This window comes from Xiphophorus hellerii, chromosome 10 (assembly GCF_003331165.1).
Source record: "Xiphophorus hellerii strain 12219 chromosome 10, Xiphophorus_hellerii-4.1, whole genome shotgun sequence".
NCBI lineage: Eukaryota > Metazoa > Chordata > Actinopteri > Cyprinodontiformes > Poeciliidae > Xiphophorus > Xiphophorus hellerii.
In genome coordinates, this window is record NC_045681.1 from 20,429,204 (window position 1) to 20,451,216 (window position 22,013).

The window sequence follows — 22,013 nt, forward strand, 5'->3', positions numbered from 1 at the left end:
GGTAACTGGAGAAGGCCTGATGGTTCTTGCAGAGAATGACCAAACCACAGCTTCAGAGGACACAGCTCAGTCTGGGAGTTCAGACTAAGAAACTGCTCTGATATTACCATTAAGAAGATATACAGTAGTTTCAGGTATGTCTCAGGTGGACACCTAGAGACACACTGTGCGGTCATTTTGAATTTAGATACTCATAAAACAATAACATTGAGTTTTATTTGGAGAAAGTACATCATGTCTTCCCCTACACACAAATAGCCTACGGTGTATCTCCCCTACTTTCCTGTTTTAATACACATGTATTAACTAAATCTGTTCTTTGTCTATTTCCTACATTTTCTGACATCAAAGACTTGTAGATGCTGTCAGGGTTAGAGGTCATATTTGTGTGGTCAACTTCAGATTTACTAGTGTATGCTTTGTCTGTCATTCATCTCAGACTGAGCAATGGCGTTCCACTGGGTCCTGAACTGAGCCCTTCTCTTTTCTATACATAATAATAATAATCAATTTTATTTATAAAGCCCTTTATATCTCCAACTGAAACCTCAAAGGGTTCATTCACATTATGGTGTCAGCGCACTTTCGACAAAGCTCTGTCTTTTAATGTACATCTCACTGTTCTAAAACACAAAAATGTTGTCCCAAAATCTATTCCAAAGCAATACCCGGCTAGTTTTACCTGGGCAAGCCTACATTTTGAATTTGTTTGACATTATTAACTGGCAGAGTCTCAACTTACATCTTTGTACTGAGACCATCCAACTAGAAAATGGCGCATTTTCTAGTTGGCGCATTAAACGTCTGAACTGACCAGGTAAACGTCAGCCCCTTGATTAGTTTCATTAGTACAGAGGGTCTGGAACCTTGGCTACTGAGAAGCGATTGCTTGCTCCAGGCATGGATCCGATTTCACCTACTTACTAACGTTCGGCTGTGATGTATGATATGGACCAGCTACGCCGTGAAGCTAACTGGAAATCAGGTGCGCAGTCCCCCACTGCAAAGACAGAAGTGCAGAGCTGAACGACATCTTTGCCAGGTCTTCAAAAGGTCTCCTGCTCCGACATTAACTGCTCAATATTTGGAAGTGTGGCCAACTTGGACTGAATGACTTTGTAGTGCCTGTAGTGCCATTGCCAAGACTACAGCTCTAAAACAGCTCAGAAAATCAACGCCGTTCACAACTTATCCTTCTGTTCACTGATTGGCCTTGTTGAAATTCTACTACGGAAATCAAACTCAATGGGAGAAATTTCAAATGGAGCACTGAAAGGAGATGAGAATTAAGTGGTATAGCATAGCAAGGCAACGCAAAGGCTACTTCTGGACAGGAATAAGTGGCAGTGCATTTTATAATCGGGAGTTTCCTTTTGGAAAACGCTACATGTAGATATTTGGAGAATGTTTGAAAGGACTGCTTATTATTGCCATGCAATAGCAGTTTTTATAGGTTTGCACTTTTAGCCATTTACGTTATATATTGACCATGCTTTCACAAAATCCGATTTACTCATCATGGTGTTTACAAAAACTTTTGAAATACTTGGTGATGTCATTTTACATTTTATTCTCTGAAAACAAAATCTCTGGACAACACCCACAGTATAAATCTAAGTAACACCACTTGTCAAAGAAAAAATGTATAGCCATTTTTGCTGCATATTGCATAATTCAGGGGAGAAGATGGCCAGACTGCAGCCTTCCTCTCTCTCTGAAATGCCAGTTCTGGTAGCTTCAGGTGGGTGGTTTAATGGGTTCGTGGCTGAAAGTCAATGCTTCAGCGGCGGAAATCAAACAGAGCTGTGATTTATGGGAGCATTAGGGTTTTCCTATTCACAACTCAATAAAACGCAAGGGCATTTTGAACCAGTAAATCTATAATTGGGATGCTTATTGCTCCATGCCGTTTGTGAGATTTCAAAGAAATCTTTAGCAGCCGAATTTAAAATTGATCCTTATTGTCTTTGCAGATGTGCTGCTTTTTCAAAAACAGGAAAATGAAACATGGCCAGGACAGAAAAGCAGCAGCTCTGAACGTTGTTTACCGTTGTGTTCATCTTTTACAGACGGCTGCAGGTAGCGGGCTGACCATGATGACGGGCTTTTCTTTTGTGTTTAAGTTCTTGAACAAAGATTCCTCATTAAAAACAGACTTCACACTGAGTTGTTTACTCACGCCAGTGTAAGTGCCGTCTCGGCCTCACTTCCTTTCACTTTCTCTCCTCTTGGCAGCTCTTTCCAATTGTCACTTCTCTTACTCATGAGTAATTTGCACTTTCGGCGTGGATGAATGACTAACCCTCACACATACAGTTTGTTGACGCTTCTCTATCAGTGTCTGGATTCATTTCAGCACCGCATACTTCAAGTTCCACAGTTCCACAGTGAGAAAAATCCTTCATAGAAGGTATGAGATTAAACAGCTGTTTAAGCAGCCAAAACAAAATGTAAAACCTGTAAGTAACGTTGATAAGGCCAACTAGCGTCCTCTTTAATGAACTTAAGAAATTTTAACTTTCATTTTAGATAAATTAATTCAAGATGTTTTAAGGACGCACAGGCACCACAAGGCAACAATTTAGACCTCAAATAGAGAATTTTTTACTTTGTCTTCTATTGTTGTGAAGATTTCATTTTAGTGGTCTATGTGAAACAGCTAACAGCAGACAGCTCCTTGTCGTAGCAGAAAAAGAAATCCCCTTGCAAACACATGAAAACACTTTTTTTTTTTTTAAACTAATAATGTCCTTTCATTTTTTTCAAATGATGCCTGGGTTTTTTTGTAATTCAATGTGATTGATTTATTGTGGTGAACAACGGTTTATGTCGCTGTTGATTTCAATGATGCCAGTTCACCATCAAAGGACGGCGAATCAGATTCATTGATAAATCTATAAACATTTTCATAAATCTGGTGGGGAAAAAAAGGGAAAAGAACATTTCTCCTTGTGCGTACATTGTTTTAGTCATAAAAGTACACAGAGTTTTAATGCATCTGGGTTTTGGACTAGGAGGACTGTGCCTCAGCCAATTTTGGAGGCATCATACTTGGACTGAGTTATTAGCTTTGCTTTTGGCTGAATTCGAGTCATTTTAGGGCCAAACTTCTTTTATGAGCTGACTTTTGATTCTGTTTAGATGGATCAGACATTTCTAATGAAGGGGTGGAAGGATCAAACTGGCGAATACTGATAGAAAGTGCATTTTGTCTTTTGTTCCTTCCATTTTAGGAACATAAAAAAAGGACGATTGAAGTATGAGGTGGAGCCTGTGAGAATGAGCTCTTTTCAAAAGTGCACTTCTGGAGACTTTCCGTCAGAGTGATGTAAAACTTTTTAGTCCCTGGAAGACCTCTTATGAATTATAGCATCTCACAGCAGATCCAAAAGGACACCAGTTGTACACAGCCTCTCTCAATGACAAAAAGACATATTTGCATTCTACCACCCAACTGGTTTTACCCAATCAGAGCCATGCTAGAGCTTATAGGAAACCTGGAGCTGGGGAAAAAAAAATGAAATTGAAACATTAAATATTGTTAATCTCTTCTATTAATTACAAAGAATTAGGAACTGATAATAGCCGAGTTGCATCATGCTGAGTTGTAATGAAAGTATGTACTGGTGACATTTTTTGTGCTATTGTATGTATAGCGCTGAATGCAAATTATAATCAAAGTCAAGATGATCAAAGTTTTTTTGTAAAGCACAAAAAAAACATTATATTGCGGTGGCAAAAATAAAGAGAAGTAGTGGAAAGTTCCCGTTCAGAGTAGAATGATCAGCGTTCTAGTAATGAGCAATCAAAGGCAACTCCAAACAAATGGGGTTTCAACCTTGATTTAAAGAAAGTGTTTCAGCAGTTTTGCAAGTTTTCTAGAAATTCACTTCAAAGAATGGAAAAGGAGTTCTAGCTTTATACTTTATTAAAAATACAACGTCTAAAGTTACATGTTTATTAGAATTGCAGCAATTGTACCATTATTATAATTACGACAAACTTTTTGAATGTTTTCACCAGTCTTTGAGATTAGGGGGAGGGCTTTTTGCCCTCCCCCTAATTTCTGGACTCCTCTTTGGACTCTGTCTGGGCAACCAAAAAACCTTCTGAGAACCTCCATCCATTCGATTTGTCCAGTCCCCATCTCCAGCGGTCTTTGGGCGAAAGGTGTGGTGCACCCTACACAGGTTGCCAGTCCAGAAGACATATAGTGCTTTATTATTTAAAATCTAAAGTCTTAGGGGATATTTGGCTCACCTGTAATCAGTTATAACCCTAGTAGGGTACACCAAGAGTACCACAGGGACAAAACCCATGTCTCACTTTCCACACAATTTACAATTGCGCACTGCTATGTGTCAATATCTTCTATGATCTTCCAACATGACAAAATGTGAAACGGTTTGAAAACTTTTGCAAGCAACTCGCACACGCAAGTCACATCACCTGGAGACAAACGCAAACTCACGACTAAAGTCACTAAAAACAGTCTCACTAGACTTGACTAGACGACCTCTTCGTCAAAACCTTTCGGGTACATAAGCAGAGCTCATCTGAGCCTCTTGGCCAGCTAAAGCAGAAATATACTTCACAGAGAAAATCTGGAAAATGTACACACAGCTTGTAGCCCCTTAAACGCACCCTTCACCTACGTTGAGAGAAGTTCAGAATTAAAAACCGAGATCAAACTCGACGAGGTTTTAAAAGTCTCAGAGGAGCTGAGAGAGGGGGTACGGGGCGCAGCAGCAGCACAGAGGGAGAGTGTTAAAGTAAAGTTTTTGGCGAGTAAACTCCTGCTTTCTCAAGTCTTAAAAATGCTCTCTGAAATCCCACTCGGCTCTCCAACTGAGCCTATGCTTTATTTTCTCCCTTTTTTCTTCCCGCTCGCTCCTGCTCTTTCCCCCCCTCCTTTTCTCCTTGTTCTTCCTCCTTCACTAGGTTTGGAGGCTGTCAAAGATGGCACACACACACACACACACGCCCCTTGGCTCTTTAGCATTTCTACCCCAGCGGAAGAAAGAAAGAAAGAAAAAATGGTAACGGGTTAAGGGGTGGGGGGGAAGTGGCAAGAAAAGATGAGGGGAGGGCCAGAAGACATATTCTGCTGATTAAGTAAGTGTTTGCTTCAACCTTCATTACCTGAAATCCACAGCAGAGCCTTGAGCTGCAGAGCAACCTGAGCCTCTGCTTTGCAGATATACCACAGCAAAGGTTTCCATTCCTCTTTTCACACTCAAGACATTTTACTGGGATTTCACACAATAGAACAGAAAGTAGTGCATAATTGTGAAGTGGAAGAAAAATTTCATTCCCAGGAAAAACGTTTGCCATGTAGAGCAATGTTCCCCCACCCAAATATTAGCATCCTCCGGTCCTGTTGCATATCTCACTGATACTACTGTTCACCTTATTTAACTGAACTGGTCATTAGCAAGTGTCAGTAGAGTTGACATGTTGAAGAGTCATTAGCAACAAGTGTGGCGGAGCAGGAAACATGAAGAAAAATAACCCTGCACACAATGGTGACAACATTATGTGTCACTCCTGGTGGTTCGGTAGATTAGGGAACACACTTTCACACTGCACTGTGTCAAACAAACCAAATCCTTTGAAAAACCTGTTCCCTTCCTCGTCTGTGGTGGTGCTGAATAAAGAGCTATTGAAGGAAGCAACACAAAAAACCTCTGAAAAAGACACTGAGCATAACTTTCTTCTTCATAAAATGTAAACAACAATGGAGTGGCGTCAGTTTTTAGGGGTTGTAGGATTTCTCTAGTCTTTGGTAAAAGACCGGGAGCCATTTCTATCACCAGCTCTAGACCCATACATTTGTTTTGGTTGTATTTACCCAGAATTCACTGAACTATAGTTGGCTTCCTGATTTTGGAGTGCACTTTGGTCTGCTTGGCATTCATATGCACATGAACCGCACCAGTGTTCACTTTGTAGGCGGACAAGAGTTCACACTTGTCAGAGTGCGATTGTGCGTTCACACCTCCCCGAATAAACCGGACTTTCTACGCAAAAAAACTAAAGTGGACTAAGTAGGACAGATGTGAATGCACTCTTAATAAAGTGCAATGAGTTATGTGTTTAATATGTAAAAATGTATGGTATGAATGGTTTTGCAAAGTCCAGCATAAAAGAGAGTGAACTAGAAACAATCGAAAAACAAAGCCAGGAGCAAATTTAACTCAAACCAACCCACACCCTTGGGAGTTAGACTTTTACGTGACGACAAACACTTCCCCTGGCCAGGTGTCCTCCCTCTCTGTTGTGCGCTCTGTAATCCTCGGCTCAGATCACTGTGAGCAAAAGGATACAGAGCACAGGACTTGTTGCCAAAGTCCCCTCTTCCTCCTCCGTCTTGGCACGACATCCAGTTCCCCGCCAGTGAGGAGACACCTACAGGAGTCCTGTGGAAGTGTGTGTGTATGCCTGTGTATGTGAGAAAAGAGCTGGTTACACAACCTCGCTCTCGCTCTCTTTATCATCCACAGATTCTGCAGGAATCGTTGGCAAAACCAGCACACAGGCAACGTGTTGGGCAAAACATCACTCAAAGCGAGCACCCCTGGGGGTCTTCAATTAGACTCTAAATACCTCACCAAGCATCGAGGGGTCTTAATTACTTCAGACTGTTGAGAAAGACAGCGGACCGGCTCAAACCGAGGGCTTACCGAGGATATGCCTGTTTAGAATAGACTCTAAAGCCTGAAGTCAGAGGGGCTTTTCCTGTGCTGTTGGTCTAGAGCTACAGACAGAAGAAGCCCTTTCTGTGCATAAGAACTGGCTGCTGCTGCTACCGGTGTGCTGCGGATGTATTTATAGCTGGGGGCGAGCGACTACTGCAGGATTAATTCTTGAAGCAGAGAGCGCCGAGAGGCAGAGGCAGCAAAGGTCCACGGATCAAGTGGGGAAGAGTTAAAAATATAGCTGAGGCTGCGTGTATTTGCTCTCTTGGAAACAAAGCATTGGTTCGCAAACAGACCAGGGTGCACAAACATTCAAGACTCAAGAGACCCATCGATCAGCGTTACGAGTTATAAAATCAACGACCTTGTCCTAAGTCAGCAAAGAAAGGCATTAAAGGCCAAACTGGAAGAGGTGAAGCGCCACCTCTTCTAAAGATTAGGATCTTTAGATAATTTTGGGAAGCAGATTACCTCTTTTGACCAATATTTCTTGCTCTGCAAGGAACGCCAGAGCAAACACGAGTTTGTATTTCTGGCCTTATTAGGGAATCATATTCATTTCTTTTTACTGTGCAACTCAAACTGAAACTCAATAGACACCTTAGCCTTCAACCTGACCGAGAACCCAAAACTGACAGTGCAACTCAATCGGGACCAGGTTTGGTCCTCAAAAGAAGGACTAGTTTTCAAAAAGTTAGAGGACTGCAACAGCAGGAGTAAAATAAAACACAGACTCCCATCTCTCAGAGACACGCTCCAGTTAATTGTGGGAGCTTCCAAGGTGGTCCCAGACCAGAAGGAATAAACAGTCCCTTCAGAGACTTCTGAGTGGGAGGCACCCCAACAACCAAGGATGTGAGGAGAACCAGGGTACTGGATCCTGATCAGTTGCCCAAACCATTGAATCAGTCTCACAAAATTTTATGAAAATAGCAAGGATTATGTAGAAATCACTGTAGAGTCAAAATGTACTATCAGTTTCTTATGTTTTTCTTAGAAGGGGACGAGATGGCTTTGTTTGCAGCAATAGAGGTAAAGCAATCATAAAACTAAATGAGAAGAAACTAAATTACAATGTAGAATCAAATTATGACAGTTGTTGAATCATAAAAAACACTTTACAAGACAAGAGGTTAGATTTCTGTCCGGTCATACAGAATCCCAAGAGTCACAATCCATCCAACTCTAGCTGTCAATAGGCAAGCGCAAGGCTATGCCTTAGACAGGTTCACTAGTCTACTACAAGGTTCTCATTCATTCCAGTAAAGTCCAGTCCAATCATATTTTCAGATTTAGAACAACTAAATAATCTACAGTCTATTCTAATTCTAACACAATAGAAGCCTGGTTTAGATAATAATTTCATTAGATTGGCCATTGCCTTCCCACGTCATTCCGTTCAACTCTCATCCCCCTTTGGTACCTTGGTTGAATTTCAACTGGACCAATCACCGAACAGAAGGAGAAGTTGTGAACGTTGACAATGATGTTATTTGCTGTTTTAGAACTGTAGTCTACCTAAGGTAGACTACGGTACCTGGAAATGGCACCTGAGGAAGTGGATGAGATTATTCAGTCCCCGTAGGCCACGCTACCAAATGTTGAGCAATTACAACCGAAGCAAAGGAATGCTTAAGACATTTTAATGCTGGGAAAGATGTTATGACCGAATTCCTCACAGGGTTGTTTACAGTGTACGCAATTGCCAGCAAGCTTCATCGAGTAGACGCACTACACATGTTACAGCCAAACATCAGCGACTGGGTAAAATCAGATCCAGTCATTTCAAACTTCCACAAGGTCCACGCTTCCAGCAAACAATCGTTTCTCAATAGCCAACGGCCCAGATCCTGCGTACAAAGCAAAGCGTAGAACAATGGGCTGGTTTTTACAAGGCTAATTGTTTTATGTCTAATGGTAAAAAACTGTCCAAGAAATCGCAGCAAACTGCATCTAATCATCGCAGCAATCACTCAACAGGAGCAAACACAAAGTGACACTGAAGAGACTTAACTACCTTTTAGCAGGAAGAAACTTCCAGCAACCAGGCTTAGGATATACCAAAACTGGTAGGTTGCTAGGAGTACGGGAAGGGGAGTTGGTCAAGTAGGGTGCCATTGAAATTCAACCAAACCTGACAGAGTCAAGAAAGGTTTAGTTATCCCCTCATGCATGTATTACCTAGCTAATTAAGACAATATTTCATGTCTTTATCAAACATTATTTTGAAGTAGTAACTGACCTGGGGACAACTTTAGCAACCACACACACTGTAAAGATACATTCACATGATAGGTTTCAGTAGAAATCTCTTGGAGTTAAAAACCCCTAATTTCTAACTAATGTGACTAAAAACCCAAATCTGAAGTAATCTATATTCTTAATAAGACTGCATTGTACTGTCCATACACAAGGCTCTCTGTGGGGAGGCTGGACCAACAAATTAAATGTTTGAGAATCCCAGACTTGGATAATAGTATCATAGATTGTCTCTACTCCCCGCGGAGGCCACTGGGCTCTCATGTAAGACCTTTAAAGATTTGACATTTGCAGACATGGAAATCAGCTGTGATCAGTGCCAGACTGAGCCAGATCACAAAGAACAGGGGGGGGGGGGGGTGAGTGGAGAGGGCAAGGGAAGGGAAATGAAGTCTGGGAGTGAGAGTATCAAGTGCGAACGTCAGCGTTGTGGACAACGTTCCTGGAGGAATTTGAGGAGGAGGACAGCTTGACTGTGTCTCAATTAAAGCAGTGACAAATGAGGAAAGACGAGCGGGGGACGGGAGGGAAGAAGGTGAGATGTAAAGCAGGAGACGAGGCAGAGGGGATGGGATGGATGGATGAAGTGATGGATGTATGGGCAGGACAGCGGAGGTGTGGGAGGGAGGCAGACAGGAACGAGAGGAACAGAGGTAATCTGAGGGACAACAGGGCAGCTGTCTGAAACCTTCAGCCCAAAGAATTATCAACCAAGATAACGGCTAAATAGCTCCAGTAGTGGAAACAGATTTGATCCAATATGGACTTTGGACCAGATACCATCATCATCCAACGATTGGACCCTCCTCCAGCGATGGCTGAAAGGTCTATCTACTAATCCGGAAGAAGTGGTTCTCCATTGCGTTCATCTGCACAACCCTCTTCAGGAAGGTTGACTGAAATGTAGCTAATCTTTCAAGCAATACCTGCGCAGGATATGTAGAATTTAAAAATGCTCAGGGTCACTGGGACGGTTACTGCTACGCAGGAATAGAATATTTTTAAACACCCACTTTCTTTTAGCCACTAACATTTATCATATAGTCAGTTTAATGAGAGAAATGATTGTAGTTTGCTGTACGGAGAATAAAGAAAGAGGCCTAACCTTCCCCCACCTATAATAAATGTATTCATTAAGTTCATTTTAGTATTAATAATAGATAGTTTATATCATTTTAGAAGCAGAAGGATGCCTTTCTATTTGAAATAAATGTCACTGGATCGTTTTACATGCTTATGTTTAAAATTTGTGTAAATATCAGGGGGTTTTTCAAAGAAAGGATACCACAACAACAGTTCGTAGTGTATAGTTTGCACTCAACAGGAAAATTTTGACACAATACATCAGTATTTAAAAGGTAGCAAAAACATAAACAGCAGCTGCTTTTACCAGTCATAGTAATGGTGCTAAAATGCAAATAAAAAGGATTAAAAAAAGGTTTTTAAAAATCCCACAATTGCATGAAAAATATTCCAGTCTTATTTTATTTATTTTTTTGTTGTTGTTTGGGACACACGTCAATCTCACCTTTAACAGCATACTGTTAAAGGTAAGTCTTGATTAATTACACTATTACCAAGTATTTCTGCCACTGAATTTCGCTAATTTTTGTGGCATCCTTTGGTTTTACATGCTATACCAATGTTTTACACACTAACAAAACTAAAGAGTTAGCAAAACTAGAGTTAGCACTATTAGGTTCGTCGGTCTGTTGTGCTCCTTTTTTCCCTCAGGGGTCTGTTCAGAGTTATTAGCTCTGTAGCTAAAAGGATATTGAAGGATCTACAACAACTCCCTTATGCTTATGCCTTGTCTTGTAAATACATATACCACTAAAAGTATGGGCACAAATTGCACCAGTCAAGCTAGCTGTGACTGTGTTGCTTACAAGGGGGGGAAACCATCACTAAATCTTTACGTGAAAGGGTTCTGGATTAGAAAATGTGAGCATCTTCTAGATATTTAAATGTATATATGTGAATTATCTTAGTTTCCAACTATGAACAAAGAAAAACAATCTCAAGTGGCTCTTTCTTCTTTGCAGGCCTGTACGCGTATGGATCAATAACACACCTTGGCAACAGAAACGATTCAATAAGCCTGTGTGTCTTCGATGGTCGCTATTAACCCCAAGGAAAGGCTCAATAAACAAGCGGGGCAGGTATCAGTGATCTAATTATAACAGCCGCGCGCTGCGGGAACTGTCACAGGAAGTCAGAGGGTTTTCTTCCCTGACACTCGTTAAGAGTAATCAGCTGGAGGTTCTGAGGAGCAGTAGCACAGGAGAGCATGACCGGAGGGCCAAGGTGTGTGCACACATTAGGCCTGAGCTGACTGGGGCTTTTGCAATGGGACATTTGGGATCCCCAAGTTTTGGCGGCTCAAAACAGGAATTTACTGATTTTAATAAATGGGTGATTTGCAAAAGCTGTTTTTTTTTTTTAATATATATATATATTTCCAGTAAAACGCAATCCCACATCCCTATGAGGCTATTTGTGAACCAACACAATATTTTGAAACAATAGTGTCTTACTGCTAACATAACCCTTGATCCTCAGAATCAAGGGCTCAATCAAAAGGAAACGCTAGCATGTTTTATATATGTATGTTAAGCACCTAGCACAGCTGATATAGCCGTTGTAGTCCAATTGAAAGTTTATTGGTCTGTTTTCATGGAATCGGACATTTCTGGAACTTCGGCTCAGTTCACCTTTAGTCAGTTTATACCCTTCATTTCCTTCCCCCATTTGGTTTAACTCCATTACTGGAATGGATTATCACAAAGTCTAATCGAAAAGACCTGCAGTCCATTCTCATTAGAAACAACAAACAAGAAAAATTATTTTGAAGAAACAGCATTGTCGTGTAAACAGAGACGAAAAACAGTTTGGAGTCAAAATCAATCTATTGTGACTTGAAAACATTAAAAAAAAAAAAAAAAAAAACATGTGTCCCAAAACTGGCTCTTTCCCCAGGGGGCTGCATCCTATTACATTTGCCCCTGCATATGAGCGAGACTGCGGCTCCAACAAACCCATCTACGCCACGCTGACCACGACTCCAGGCGGAGCACACACAATCACACACACTCCACACACTCCGCTGGTGGTTCCACCACCTTGGAAGCGATGGGACCAAGTTGAGAAGAAGTTTCTTACCTTCCGCAGGTACGACTGAGCAGACTTGGGTCTGTTGTTCTAAATTTAAAACAGAAAAGGATATGGGTTGCACACCATTTTGAGACACCAACTCCGGGGGCGCGTGGTTTGTTTCAGGTAGAAGAAGACCACGGGGGCCAGCGTGGGGTAGGGCAGGCTCTCCCCGCCGCCTTGCGTCGAACCCTCGTCCCCGGCCACAGAGATCCCGTCGGGCGCCGGAGACCCCGGCTCCATCACCAGCTCGCCGCCACCGCCGACACACTCCACAGCTCCCGTTGCCAGCCCGGACAGGTCGTTCAGCCGGATGAAAGTCCTTGGCAGAGAGGAGCGACCCTCTGAGCCCCTGGCATCGGGGAGCGCGGAGACACTTCCCCCATCCTCGGCCATCACTCAGCTCCTGCAGTGATCAGGTGGTGGACGATTGAGTGTGAAATTTCAACCTACTGAGCCGACTTTATGAAATAAATAATAATAGCTTTGTTTTGTGTTTGCATAAAACTAGGCTTAAATTACCTAGTTTAATTTGTTAGCATTAGTCTTGTTAAACTAATGAGAAAGTCTAACTGGATATAAAACTTAAATAAATTTAGTCTGAATGTAAAGAAGGAACACAGATTACTTTAGAAGCGCTAAAAAAAAAAAAAAACATTTTGAAATTTTGGATATTAGTCGTTAAAATAATTTTAACCTAATTTAGTAGAAGATGTTTCTTTAATTAGCCAACAGCTCTTGTTTTTCCATCATCTGCAGGTCCAGGAGAGAGCAGTGAGACTGACATGCTTATGGATTACAACAATATGACAGAATGCAAAGTGGGGAAAGCAAACACCAGCTAATAGCATATCAAGTAACATTGTGCCTACATATTTCAGTTTCCCAAGCAACATTTTCTTTTGAATATTTTAATGTGAGAGGGAAAAAGTAATAATAAATGAGCGAATAGAAGGGTTTTCTGTAGAAGTTCTGTTCCACAGAAAAATCTGCAAATGCTGAACCGGAAATGGGTGGGGATTCACTGTATTACATCTAAAAAGTTTATTTTTAAGCCTTTTGGTTGTAAAAGTTTGTTTCTGGACAAACGATACAACTTTGTACACAGAAATAGCACTAATGCTAATGCTAAAGTCGAACTTGCTAGCAAACTCAGCGCAATCCTGAATAGAACCGCCAATTTATCAAATCGCAGTCATTTGATAAATTCATTAGAAATGTCTGTCATGCATTAGACATTTCACACAACTTCTTGGATTCAACATTTGATAGGTTATTAGCTTCATGTCAGGTAAAGACCCCTAAACTCATTCTAAGACCCTCATCTAAACCATTTTTGCAATAATTGTTAAGATTAAAGCAGCATGTTTTCCTAACATAGCGCAGGTTTAGTTGTCAGGAATAAAAAAAATTAATTTTTGGAGAGTGTTAAATATTTTTTTCTTATTTATAATTATTTCAATTTTAATCAAGTATATTAGCTTCAAATGTGATATTGAACAATGATTTACATTCTCATTGGGAAGTTTATTTTGGTAATTGAAATCTTTCATGTCCACTATCCAAAACATTTAGATGAATTTCTTTTGAGGAAGATTTAGTATATATTTTTAGAAGCTATTGCAAAAACCAAAAGTGTTTCCAACATTTAATCTGCTGAAGCAAATATTTAAGTTTATATCTTCAGCATCGACGTTAGCAAGCTGAGCTTTCTAACTGTAGCTCTCAGAAAGGAGATTTACTTTCCACATTCTCAGAAAAGTTTTCAACAGTTTAAAACTTCTCAGCAACAGCTTATGCCTACTTCTACTTTGTCATTTCTTTTTTTAGCATAAAATAAATGAGGAGAAACAACAACAATAATAATTAGCAAAAACGTAATCAAATTTAGTAGCTAGTTGTACTGCAAGCAAAAATTGTGCCTTTTATTTTTAATGTATCTAGTCCACATGAGCTGCATATGCAAAGAATATTACAGGTAATCACTTTCTGCACCGACTTGGAGGCGCAGGAACCACAACAGTGCAGTTATTTTTGTGGGTCTTCTGTCACATCTGTCTCATTTCTTTCTCATTATGTTCCATTAAGCTTCAAATATAAGCTAAAGAAGTTAACGACCGAGAGAAAACATCAAACAGTATGAATAAAAGCGTTAGTTACATTTTTTTTTTTTTGTCCAATTCTTCTGAATCATTAGCCTAGCGTTACCTTAGCCTCGTTCAGGATCAGCGTTACCGGCATTGCCACCTGCTGGCATGGAATAGTTACTGCAGCAGTTTTGACTGAACGTGCAGACTGTACACAGGATAAGGGTAGAAAAATATTTTAATAAAATATATATTCAAGTAGTGTAGCCATGGCCTTGATTGAATAAGATTTTTAAATAGAATTTTATTGTAGTTTGGAGCTAATGAGTTTGTTTAATTTCCATAATACTGACTCATAAAAACTGCATGCAACTTGTAACACCCATTTTACTGTCTGCTACACAGAATTAATCTCCGCATAAAAAGCAAATTAGCCTAAAAAAACACTTTCAACAACTTCAGTTCTCAACCACACAATGGTTTGCTGAGAAATAATATTGTACTATCCAAAATATGCAAATCTTTGCATCTTATTTTTTTCTTAGGTCCGAGTTTGCTTTGATCCGTTAGTTTGCAAAGAATAAACTAACAAAAGCATTGTTCTAACGGAACTAATTTGTCAGTTTTTTGGATATTATTGCGCTGCTTACCGAGCCTCTGTCAGTTCTGACAGCGCTGCATTCCTTTTCAACAGAAACAAAGCACCGATCGCCCGCAGTCCGTATTATCCGCTCCTACACTTAAGCAGCATCCTCACAATAAAATCTCCCACCATGTGTTGATTTAATGTGATTATTTTCGCAAAGATATTCTGCTCGATTCTTTTCTCTCTCTCTCTCTTATATTTTCATTTTATTTTTATTTTACCTGTAGTGGACTCTGTAGACGTGCCAAACGCGCTCTTTGTCATCACATGATCAGTTTCTGTCCGAGCCGTAAAGTCCGCACCAGCCTGGGGGAGAAAATAAACTCCATTTGCAACAAAAAAAAAAAAAAAAAAATTAAACGAAGGAGAAGTGAACAGCGTGTTGAAGGAAGACTATTAAAAAAAAATTTAAAAAAAGGAGAAACCAAACAAAAAGTGGAGACCCTTTCTCTTCTTGTGGGTTTGGTGCGTCAAGCGGAGAGTATATAGTTTCCAGGTGGTGCGCCGCGCCGTTCCGCGCAGCGCCGCGCTCTGCTGCAGACGCGGTGCGCTCAGGCCCCGGTCTCTTCCCCCTCCCGCGCCCCCCTGACCCTCCGCCGGCGCCTCTCCGGGAGCTCTCACCGACACCTCATGACCATCTCATGTGGAGAGAAAAAACAAACAAAAAACCCAACCAAAAAAAAAAACAAAAAAAAACAAATCAAAAAATCCCATTAAACCTTTTTTATTAGAATAATGACGCCGTGCGCAAACTTCCTTCTTCTCAAGACAAGCAGAGGAAAGCTTTCTTTACAAAAAAAAAAAAAAAAAACAAAAACAGAGAGGAGAGAAATAACCAATCCCGGCTGGCTTTCCTCATTCGGGAAGAGAATCCAACACTTCCAGCCGCATCCAGACGCCGTTTTCCCTGCCCGCTGGTTCCTCAGTAGTTATGCATTCTTAAAAGATCCATGGAGATGCTGCTGCGCATCCTCGTCGCTGCGCACTGAAAACCTCGCGCCCCCCCAAGCCCCCCTGGCGCCCCCACCTCCTCTCCTCCTCCGCTGCTGCTGTTGCGCACATGAAAGACCGGGTGCTCCTGCTCTCGCGCTGGTCTGCTCCAGACTGCACCGCTCGGTTCCGTCCATCCGCGAAGCTCTCACAGCTGGATCATGATGAGAGAGAGAGAGACACAGAGAGGGAAAGAGAGAGAGAGATGGGGGAAGTAGCAGTGGTGGTGGTGGTGGGGTGTGTGGGTGTTCTCCAAAACTTCTCGCTCCCCCCTCCTCCGCCTCGGCGCGCGGACAGATCTGCGCCAATCGGAGCGCGCGGACGCTCGGAGCTCCCTCCTCTCCGGTCGGGCTGGGTTTGTTAGTTGAAGTTCGAGCCGGAGAGAAAAAAAGAGAGAGGGGGTGGGGGGTGAACGGGCAAAACAGCTGGAATCCTAATGTCCGCCGACAGCCAATGAGAAGCGAGGTAGTGACGGCATGCGAGGAGCGCCGCGGCGCGATTGGTGCAGAGGGATCTACGAAGGGAAAGTTTGAGGAGGAGGAGGAGGAGGAGGAGGAGGAGGGGATGGGGGGGAGAAGTTGCCGCACTTGGACAACGAGAACTTCAAACTGTCTGAAAGGTGGAAAAAGTTAAAGAAAAAAAGAAAACGTCTCGGGGTTTGTTTGTTTTTTTTTGTATTCCTTCAGAAACACGAAATTACCTCGAGTCAAAATCAAAACACACACACAAAAACAAACGGACTGATTTGTTTAACATTATTCACACCAGTTGAAACCTTCGCAAAACTTGATTTTATGTTTCATGCTGAAAAGGAATGAATTTTCAGAGGCTCAGTAAGAGCAATATTCAGCAACAAAATTGTTTCGATTGAATTAATGATTTTATTATTTTTTTTACTTTATTTTTTTCAAAAAAAAATTATTATTATTTGTAAGCCATTACTTAACTCAGAGTAGCCAGCACGAGGCAAGCATCTGGTTCTATTTGTGCATAATTGTGAAGCGATAGCATAAAGTCACTCAGATCATTTTGGACGTGAAGTGTCGTTTTTAAGCCTCGGCCCACTTTTGAAACGAGTTTTAGGTCTGGAGTTTTAAACTTCTGAATAGGTTTGCGAGCTATTATGATTCCATATTAGATTTTGTGCGGAGGAAAATAAAGGAAAGCTCCTTTATTTGCTCACTTGTTCCAGTCGTGTGGGCCTCTACAGGACTCCCTCTCACATGCACTGCACCTAGTGGCCACTAGAGGAAGTAGTTTCCCCAGGCTGTTTGCATCTCGCGCGCTCTCTCATACACACACGGTTAGATCCACAGCTGGTTTGCAAACTAAAACACCCCGAGGCAGAGCTGCTCTTTCTGCTTTTTTTTATGTGATAGAGGGATTTATAAACCCTGCTGCACACACACACACACGCTTCTAATCAGTCATTTGGAAAATTATTCACTACGCAGCAGCAGTTTACTTTATTTTCATTACAGCGTATCGTCATTGATCCGAGAGCGGCTGGGAGCGAATCGATGGCGAGGATCGATGTCTTTCTCATGGCGTCTGTTGCCACCGTGCTGTGGCGGATGTGAATCACCTGGGCTGGGGGAAGTGAAAGATTAAACAGGTGATCCAACTTTAAAAGAAAAAAAAAATGTTAATTTGTTACAAGTAATAAAATAAAGTTTATCCAAGTTGTCATGTTGAACAAATAAGTTTCCCCAACTTAATTCAATAACACGTAATTTAAAAAAAAAAAGAAAAAAAGTTGGAGCTTCATTCTTTTTTTTTCAGTGTATACAGAGATAAAATAAATCAACCACATGACCTAAAAACAGCCATATAAAAATTAAATTAAATTAAATGTAGGTTATGTGGTCGGGGGTGGGAGGGGTTGATCTTTTGAACCTCAGTTGGCCTGATCAGTTGGAGAAACACGCTGAGGCACTTCAGAAAGAAACAAGCAGAAGGATAAACTAGCTAACCCCTGACAGGTTAGGAATTAATAAGAAGCAATGATTATGTTTTTATTATTTATTAAATGTAATCAAGTCCTGATGTGCAATCGAAATCCACCAACAGCAGTAGAGGGGATCGGACCGTTTTTCAAAGACAGACTTTATTTTTATTTACCAAGCACTTTGTATTGCCTTGTTGCTGAAAATGTGCTATATAAATAAAATGACCTTTACCTTTTATTAGAAATATTGTTGTCTTTTAAAGGAGCAGCATTATGTAACATTGACTTTTTGAGTTCCCATCATTCTATCGTCTTATTCCCTTATCTTTCATGCATGTTTGAGAAATCCTTTAATCTCCCGTGGCAACCATTCAGCTGTGCAAAACGCCGGGGTGGACCTAGGCCCGCCTTTAAGACTAAGCTCCTCCTCAGAGCTGCAGCTTCCAAGCTTCCACATTACAGAGCAGCTCTCCCCCGCGACTCCTCCCACAAGGCGGACTTTCAGAAGGAGGAGGAGTTATTAAAGCAACAGAGGACCAATTTCAAGACGTTTAATTACAAAGCCAAATTCATTTAAGTCATATAGCATTATACAGCATTTTTATAAAAGCTGAAGCTAATATAGTTAACTGATTGTGCTATAAAATGGTGCCTGCAAAACACATAATACTGCCTCTTTAAGCAGGCCCTAAAAATTGTAACAATTTTAACGCAAATATTAAAAAGATTTTTTTTCTTTTTTTTAAAAAAAATACAAAAACTCAGAGTGGAACCTTTGTGTTTGTGTGTTTCTGGTACAGCCATAAATCGTTCATGAGTGAATGTAGCAGTGGCTCTGGTCCCCCAACAGAACAGAAACATTTAGGAAATGTCTTGATGTGGGACAAAAAGGGAATTACAAAAACACATATCTCTAGAAGTCAGAAATTCTTAACCTGGTGCTTAATTGAAAAAAAAAAAAAAAAAAACTTAGAAAGTCCTTTAACCCTCTGCTGCCTTAAAACAAAGTCTGTATTCTTGGCAATGGCAGATTTAAGCTTTTTCTGCAAGATTTAATGACGGAAAGTAAATTTTCCTTCCACTCAAATGTGACCTTATTATACAGATCTCCAAAATATAATAATCTTAAGTGCACTTGCAACCCACTTCCCCTTTCATCTGTTCCCAAAGCTATTACTGATTTAGGGGGGAAACGGCATTTAAAAATGCTGCCCCTGTCTGCTCAGATTCAGGAGCAACAGCCAGTCGCCCTCACGGTAAAGAGAGGGAGATTTTTATAGAGGCAGATATCTTTGTTGAGGTTATGATAGATCATCTTGGTTCTACTTGACTTACAAAGAATGTAAGATTAGCTGTGCTGAGATTACGGTTCTCATGTCTTTTAATCTACATTGTTTAATAGTTTGCTTTATGTCTCCGATGATGTATGTTTGGTTTTCGGTTGGACTCGAACGCAGACGGGTCAAAGGCAAAGATGTAAATTTACGAGTTTTAGTGTTTAAAAAAAAGCAAAGACTTTTTACAGTACTGGCATTAAAAAGAACAGAGTAACAGAAGACTACAGCTAGGTTCAATAAAAAACCAGGAGCATAAGTGATGATAAATACGAGAGGAACTGTGTGAGCTAATCAGAGGGGATATAGAAGAGCCGTGGCAGAGTGGCAGCAGGGAAACTGAGGGAGGCTAACTAACACAAAAGGAGCTGGACTAAGACTCAAAATGAAATAAAAAACAAAAAAAGGGGAAAATACCCAAAACTAACAGAAGAGAATAAACTGAAAAGGAACAGAAACTATGTTACTACTGGCGGAAATGAAACATTAGACAGGAAGCGGTAGGAGGATGATCACGCCGCATGTTTTTTAAAGACTTATCGCGTGAACAAGCTTATTCACGTGTGATTTAAATCGTGTTTCTCATTTCATGAAAACACCACAATTCCAAAATTGCACAATTGTGGAAAATCCACAACATTTTGTGCACATTATAAAGGAAATGAAGCTTATACGTCCGTCCGTCCATCCATTCTTTAATTACTTTGTCCCTTCTCCATCAGCCCCAGGTTCATTGATGTCCTCATCAACCAACTACCACACAATCATCCGTTTGTCAATCCATCCATCCATCCATACATCAATCCGTCTTTGCAGGTTCCATTCCCAAGGTCGGCCTCTGAAAATCAATCTGCAATAAAGTCACAGAGAGTCTCTGTGTCTGTACTTTCAGAAACGGAGCCAAAACCTAATACCTCTGATCATTTCAAGTCTGGAAAAGTACAGAACCTGAACTTGAGAAATGCTTCGGAGCTCTTTGCCAAGAACAAAACCGACGAAGGGGATGGATCAGACTTAGCATGGAAGAAGAAAACAAAAACACACCACACAGCTACAGCTCCTTCTGTCAAGTGTGAAACTAAGATTAGTATCAGTGAGCAGATTGAGCGTCAGAACAATCAGAAACATTTGCTTCAAATTCCAACGGGACGCTTAGAAGTAGGGTTTCAGCTTTACAGCAGCGTTCGCAATGTGCAGTGACACAACCGACATTATTAATGATCCAAAAACATTTGCGTTTCACATCATCCGCTGTAAGTACAAGAAGGGAGTATCACAGGAAAACGACATGCTAGAAGGTAATTTTCGGTTAATGTATGAATTCAATTTGTCCAGAGAGTGGGGGAGACGTCAGCCCACCAAAACGGACAGAAGGAAAACCGCTCAGTTGAAATGACTGTGTGTTGAAAATATGTCAAGCTGTTTCCTTTTAATCACCGAAATCAGCTGAAGCTGAATGTGATGGCTGCGGTTGCTGTGAGATCCAGGAAGTTATTTGCTTATGTTGTTCAACTCGGTGGTTCTTTAGCCAAGCAGCCCACTCTGAAATTAAGTGCCAGCGAGCCTGCACTCATTTAGAGCTGGCAAAAGGTCATTTTCTGATGGATGATCAAGAAAAAAGAGACACTTTTTAAATATCAAAACAACCAAAACAAAAAAAAAAGAATTCAGTACGTGTGTCATAACAGGAGTATGTGGGGGTGTGCTTTCATCACTTTTTGACTAACATAAGGAGGAAGAAAACACCCTGTCAACACATTTTGATTTTACTGTATACACACTCTGATTAGTTCAGAGAAATAAGTGACATCAGCTTTTCCACGGCAGCACATCAGCAAGAGAGAGGTAGTGACAAAATAAAAGGGGCGACGTGTTTTATCACGTGTTGCGAAAAAACTAAAGGTTCAAAGTTCGGAACTTAAGCAGGCCTAAGAATGTTGGTGTTTCAAAGTACTGAAGCGTTTTTACTCAAGACTACAGTCAATGGGATCAAAAATGCCTGATTAGCGAGAAGCAATGGTGATAGTTAGTGGACTATTCTTAACGGAAAAGATGTCGCCAACGTTTATTGTTTTTTTGAATTTTCCTCCTTAGTTGCCGTCACCGCGCCTTCAAAGGCAGGATGCTGGCTAGTCCTCGGGGGACAACCCCACATGTTGGGATATCAGGACAACACAAACCAGCATGTCATCCTTCCAATCACACTACATCACTCTTAACATATCACACTTGGTATTAAAATCTCCTAAGATTATATACAGAGCTATCAAAGTAATCGGCACCTCCTTAAGATTGTCAGAAGGGGAAGATCGGGTCAGAAAACAAAAGAGAAATCTTGCCAAGTGTACTGGGCGTAAGAGACACAGTTGTTGCTGTCTATCCATTCTGCAAAGGTTGTAGAGTCTGTAAAAGTTCATTTAACTGCCTGATCTATTTGGAGTCCATCAATTCGCACTTGGTGGGAAACATTTAAGGTAATTGAAAATCTTCCAACAAAGGAATCTTCCAGCAAATTCCCCATGAGGTCAGATTGTCCAAAGCCAGAGAGCAATGGTGCAAGCTGCGTCCATGGTCAAAGACTCCCAACAATCAGGATGGGACTAGAGTAAAGCTGGGGCAAAACGACATGAAGAACTAAGACAATGATCCCAAATACAGCGTCAAATCTACAACAGGGTTGGTGAAAAAGAAACTAAAGTTAAAGTCCAGACGTACTGATGGTTTGGCAGTCTTAAGACACATCTATCCATTTTTTATACTGACTTTCCTTAGTTTGGGATCACTAAGGATTGGAGCCTATTCCTGAGGTCAATGGATTGAGAGGAAAAGTACACCCTTCAACATAATCTCAAACTTTGGATCAAATCAAAATTTTAATTCAGTTCACATATTCACGCA

At 40.9% G+C, this 22,013-nt stretch overlaps 1 protein-coding gene across 15 annotated transcripts in view; it reads right to left on the bottom strand.

Annotated features, from left to right (window-relative positions):
* Positions 1-16,182, bottom strand: part of cacna1g (calcium channel, voltage-dependent, T type, alpha 1G subunit) — a 271,449-nt gene extending 255,267 nt beyond the window's left edge. For 10 of the 15 annotated variants that reach the window (XM_032573632.1, XM_032573624.1, XM_032573631.1 and 7 more), the window contains exons 1-2: positions 15,065-15,851; positions 12,184-12,516 (exon numbers count right to left, since the gene is read on the bottom strand). In XM_032573632.1, the coding sequence (XP_032429523.1) occupies positions 12,184-12,506 (323 nt within the window). In that variant the 5' untranslated portion in view covers positions 12,507-12,516; positions 15,065-15,851. Of the gene's footprint in view, positions 1-12,183; positions 12,517-15,064 lie in introns of those variants that run through there. The other 5 variants (XM_032573615.1, XM_032573627.1, XM_032573629.1 and 2 more) reach the window with 5 other exon arrangements.
* Between the last annotated feature and the right edge of the window lie 5,831 nt (positions 16,183-22,013).